This window comes from Protopterus annectens, chromosome 16.part0 (genome assembly GCF_019279795.1).
Source record: "Protopterus annectens isolate FY-2018-M chromosome 16.part0, PAN1.0, whole genome shotgun sequence".
Lineage (NCBI taxonomy): Eukaryota > Metazoa > Chordata > Ceratodontiformes > Protopteridae > Protopterus > Protopterus annectens.
Genome location: NC_056750.1, coordinates 273810462 through 273816461, shown reverse-complemented (window position 1 = coordinate 273816461; position 6000 = coordinate 273810462). Strand labels below are relative to the sequence as shown.

At 33.9% G+C, this 6000-nt stretch overlaps 1 protein-coding gene across 1 annotated transcript in view; it reads left to right on the top strand.

Annotated features, from left to right (window-relative positions):
- Positions 1 to 6000, top strand: part of GARNL3 (GTPase activating Rap/RanGAP domain like 3) — a 3522664-nt gene that overhangs the window by 1122723 nt on the left and 2393941 nt on the right. The window contains exon 3 of the mRNA XM_044057887.1: positions 3208 to 3277. Within this exon, the coding sequence (XP_043913822.1) occupies positions 3208 to 3277 (70 nt within the window). The remainder of the gene's footprint in view (positions 1 to 3207; positions 3278 to 6000) is intronic.

Sequence of the window (6000 nt, the reverse complement as noted above, 5' to 3'; positions counted from 1 at the left end):
TATATGTTCGAACTTGTAAAAGTCCGCTCTGACTAAATGGAGATCTCCGTACAGAGCGGAAAGGGAAGATTTCCCATTTCCACAATGTAGTGCGATCTCGGAGTTGGTATATTTAATTTAGGGGAGTGTGGATGGTGCAGCTATAGACATTTAGTTTTGTGTTTTTTGGTTTTATATGGTTCTACGTCAGTGTTCGAACTTTTACAAATGCGAACATATGGTCTCGGCCATATGTGATTCGAACTAGTAGAAGTTCGATCTACTGAAGTAAATCCATATATATATATATATATATATATATATATATATATATATATATATATATATATATATAGTTCCCCTTCAAAACATCTTATTCTCATAGCATCGCAAACCCAAAACACTGAAAACTCATAACAGCGAAGTTCATAACACTGAAAATGTATAACTTCGAGTAGTGTATCGTCAAACGTGAAATTGTTATAGTGTAATTTGTTAATGTTGTGGTATCACTGTACTAAGTTGTAGTTTTTGTGTGAGGGCACATGGGGGTTGGTATGTTTTGCGGCTTTGTAGTTTTAGTGTTGTGTTTTGACAGTTTATCAGATAATTGGTAAATATCGGTCTTGTCAAGTGATTTGATGCTTTCATGGAAGTTAAATTGGTGTTCTTAGAAGTGCTGGGAGAAGTGAGTAGGGGAGAAAGTGTTTATGTTGCCAATCTGTACATGTTTTTAGGCCGTACAAGTAAGTTATTTTTATATTACGTGTACATTCTGTATGGTGATCGCAATACAGTGGGATTAGGAAATTAACTGTTTTCCACTGTGTTGTGATTTCAGAGTTGGTATATTTAATTTAATTTACAGGTGGTGTGCGGGCAAGAACCCCTCAGATGGGGGCTGCAGGGTGGCTTGCCCCCATGCAGAAATGTAGTAAAATGTGTGTTTGTTCATTTGGTGGTGGTGTACATGGAGGGGATGTTATTTACTTGTGAGTTGTAGTTTTCAATGTTATGGGATGGTGTGATACAAAGTTTTACTGTTTTGGGTTTTCGATCTTATGAGTTTTCAATGTTTTTAGATGTTTTGAAGTATATATATATATATATATATATATATATATATACATATACACGTGTGTGTGTGTGTATGTATATATATATATATATATATATATATATACACACACACACACACATAGATATATGTGTGTGTGTATGTATGTATGTTATTACATTGCTGATGAACTTCCATTGACAATAAAAACATCATAAAAGTTCATCTGTGATCACTGGCATGTAAAAAAAAAACAAAAAAAAAAAAACATGGAAGTGAATGAAAATGATATAAATGCATTACATTTGCAGTCATCTAAAGTAAGAAGAGCCTTTGATTTTTTGTTCCAACCCCATACCCCTGAAAATTAAATATACCAATTTCATAATTGCACAACCACAGTGAAAGAAACTAGTTCCTAACAATATACTACAGTAAAACTATTGCATTTCGACTGTAATGTAATGCTACCGCTCACACCTATGACAAAAATTACCTGAAAAAGTGGCACGCTTTGAATGTATGCCATGACCAAATATATTGTGCCCATATAGATAACCATATTTGTGAGTATATATTGGTACATTGATATATATGTATATATATATACACACGCGCGCATAAATATATAATGGATGCATAATGCACATACATATACACAAAAGCATATGTTCATGTAGGTTAATTTTTATTAAATCAGTACTTCAAACTTGTACATCTCTTGACCTTGTGCAAGCACCTTGGACAAGGTATAAACTACACTGTCTAGTCATTTGAGCTGCTGTGTTGCTGAAGTCTCTTAATAAGTGTACTAGTAAACAGAGGTTACTTACTCACATATACACTTTCTAATGCAAGAAGGCATCTTTCTTTCCAATATGAGTACAGCGGCATCTTGCATAATATAGTGCTTCTCATCTGCTTGTGGTGAAAAATTAATTTCCTTAATGTGGCAAAACATTATGCTTGTGGATTTTTGATTTAGATTTTTATTACCAGCAAGAAAATAAAGTATCTGCCTTAACCTTAGTATCTTAGTAGTAACAATAAACTGAATTACATGCTACTGCTTAGCCACATGATATGGCACAAGAATTATGAATTACCAAATAGGTAAGTGCTAACTTCTTCGCAACAGAGCATTTTAATAGTTAGAGTTGAGGCATGCCTCCCCAAAAGGTACTCTAGCTAAACATCATTCTAATTAAGACTGAATGTATGACATGGTTACTATACCTTATCCTGATTAGTACATACACTGAGGTGCATCCCAGAGCTCATGGATTCATTTTGTTGTACTGCTTTGATTAAACAAACAGTGGAAGAAAATGTCAGGTCTCTCTTATTAAGTAATATAAATGTGGCACATGTGGGAAATGGATAGAACAAATGTGCTTAATAATGTTATTCATATTTGCTATAAAAGTTTTCCTGCTTCTTGCTCTGGACTAATTCTTAATATTTCTTTGTGAAGATATTAGAAATTAAGTGTTTTTTTTGCTCTGATGCTATATTTTCTTAACATTTCAGAAATGCATTGAATTTGTCTTCTATTACTGAAGAACTATTACAAATAAGGCCTTTGCAAATGTTTTTTTTTTCCTGCAGTTACATTTGATCTGTTATTTCAGTAACACATACATATGGATATAAATCATTGCCTGTTATAAATGAAATGTAGTCAACGAAAATTATTGTCTGTTATTAGAAATCAAATGAAATTGGGGTTGGTAATGGTAATAGCATCTCCTATAACAGCCTTGGCTAGTGAAAGATGATTTATTGAGGCATTTATTGCATGCAAGAAAACTCTGTAAGATCCTCTGTAGCGGCAAACAGACAAAATGATTACAAATACGAATAAACCAGCAGCATCCTCTAGACTCCCTCCATCGATTACATAATGGCTTAATATTTAATTTAATCATGGCTTTCCTTCCAGCAAGTACTCGGGCATTTCATTCTTGCTTGGTGCAATTTGAAGACAGACCCTGCAATGGCTGCTAGACGTTATAGACGTTATGCAGGCTACCAGAAAGCTCCCCTGCAGTGATTAGCTAGTGTCCTCAGAATGTTGCTCACTATGAATGATTTGTGTAAATGGTAACTCATTCCTGCAGCAAGCTTGTTGCTAGTTAGCAATGTGTACTGATGAAGCGTTTTTGTTCCAGCTCTGCCTCAGAAGATCTGGGCTGCAGACGTGGGGAATTCAGCAGAAAACATTACGGATCTGTGGAATTGGTAAGTTAATCAACAATCTTTAGGATATTTAAATAATCTTCTGTGATGCAGCAAGGACTTTCATCTTCTCTGTCTTGTTTATGTTGACAGACGTCATATCATTTGCAGGAGTATATAAAGGTTCTCTGATTGCATAAATACACATGAAATATATGCACAGACGCAATCTGTGACAGATGATAGGAAGGCAAACAGAAATGGGTGTTATCATTTCTGCAGTGGAAAAAAAAAAGCATAGAAAAGGAAAGCTTCTCTTGGTGCAAGAAATGAAAATGAGAAAACATAAAAAAAAATGTGACAAGATCTGCTATCTTCTGAATACTAATATTACGGTTGTCTAATCCATATGCCTTTGCAGACAAAAATGGTTGTTTATCTAAATACATCCCTGATTTGTGAATATATGAGTAATTTGTAAGGAAATGTATGCTGAAATAATTTACTCAAGTTGCAGTTTATCAGCATGTATAGACATTTTAAGTTCATACAAAGAGTCCTGATGAAATTTCCCTGTATTGTTCGTGTTTATTACTGCTGAAACATATTGCTTGCTTATTTGTTTTCAACAAATGGTATTCTTTCTGTTGATGTAATAATGCAGAGTGGATTTGTATCAGAAGGAAAAACATTTTTTCAGAGACATGCTGAAGGTTAATTTGACTTGATTATACTTTTCAGAAGTATTCATTTAAGTAAATGTGATGCTTTGGTTGCATGAGAGCTTTACCAGTTTGAATTTTCAAACACACCATTAACAGTTACCTATTGGCATGTTGAGGATCTATATCCCATACTGATGTGTACAGTGCTTTCCTTCAGTTTCTTGAAGATGTGGTGTTAAGATGTCCTCAGACAGTAATGGATGCAGGTGTGTAAAAGCCATTGGTTAAGACTGCATTACAATTTTTATTTTAAAATGACTTCCATAAACAGTTTGACATCTAACTGCTTGTGTATTTGATGGTGTACTTTTGAAATGTTTGTATGGGAGGGGATACGTTTGTAAATGTTGGTCATTTTGTTTTACTTCATAGGAAGTTGTATGTGTTTAGTATAGTCTCTTAAACAAGAATAATTGTTTTTAAAGTTTTTTTTTTTTTTTAATTCTGGCTAAAGTCCCCCACTTCTTGTTAGTTTTCTTATTACAAAGCAATTGTGAAGAAAATATGAGCAACTTTATATACTGGGCTGACGGTTATGTTTCACGTATCCTTTCATACGTCTGCAACAGTTACAGTGACTTCTTACTGATGACACAAATTGATGCCATTTGTTAGGTTTGTTGTGAGCAATGCCATTAGGGAAAGCAGTTGTTTCTTTCTTATATTTTATCAAGTTATTTGCATAACAGTAATAATAATATATGACTGAGATGTGAATTTCATCATATGATTTCACCTACCGGTGTAGTTTGTGGGTCATGATTTTAAAGTGGTAATTTTGATCCATGCATATACCTAAAGTCATTGTAAAAATATCAGTAAGTATTGAATTGTCATACTGTGTTTGAATCAGCTAACATAATGATAGGAAAATGAGGACTTTCAGATTAATTATAGTTAAATATGTTTTGACAGAGCACACATTCAGAAAAAAATAGCAGAACTATATTTAGGCTGGTAAATTTTCAAACAGAAATGTAAAAGCAATCTGTGAATGAAATTATTGCTCCCCATTTTAGGAATTTGTGTTTGACTGTACATTAGAGAAGAAAGTAAAATATCCATAAGAGGTGTGCTGTCAGTGAGTCAACTTTAGTAAGGTGCATTTTAAACTAGGCACATTACAAATTAGCATTATAAAACCATACAGATATAGCTTCATTTTGTTCAGTCTGGTTTTTTACTCATTTGTTTAAATTCCAGTTTGGTAAAAATGTACATAGTTATGTATACATATTACCTAAAAGAAACTGTCATTGTTTGTGTCTTGGATATTTTGTATGTGGAGCTTTTCTCCTTGGGTCCCCACTGAAAATGGGTCACCAGCCCAGTTGGACTAACCCGGTTAACAAAAGACAAATAAAAAAATATAAATAAATAAAATATAATAGCACTAATATGATGAAATAAAATAAAAATGACCATAGTAAAGTATTAAGATTTGCAAAATGTATCTAATCAAAATAAGGAGGAATCTCCATAGGCCTAGTAGGAAGAAGGGAATCTTTAGCACATTCATAACAAATCTCTATAACGGACTATTCACATAGCTTGCAAAGGTACCAAATCCAACAGGTTTGGAGCCTGAAAAGAAATGAAATCGAGAAGTATTAAGCATCATTTTGGGGATGACCAGCAGTCTCAAGGCAATTCAGCAGAGGTACTGAAATGACTAAAAAGGCATGAGAAGCTTCAGTAGACAGAAAAGGCCCTGATCATGAAAGGCTTTTAGAAGTATTCAGAGGAACTATCTCTAGCTGTAACCTGTCAAGCTCAATGATAGACATACCCACACAAAGAGGACAATAGGAAGTCAGTCAAGAAAGATCCACGGGAAAACTGAGCTACACTCCATTCATGATACTAAATAATATGTACCTTATCCCGACAAAAAAAATCAATTTAAACCTACTTCACCCCCCTTATGTCCACATTGTGATAGCCAGAATGCTGACCTACTTCATATATTCTGGAGCTGTAAATGCTCTTACAAATTATGGTGTTCACTCAGTCAGATTAAGCAAAATGGGATATGAGAAATCTACATTATCCTGGAAATTT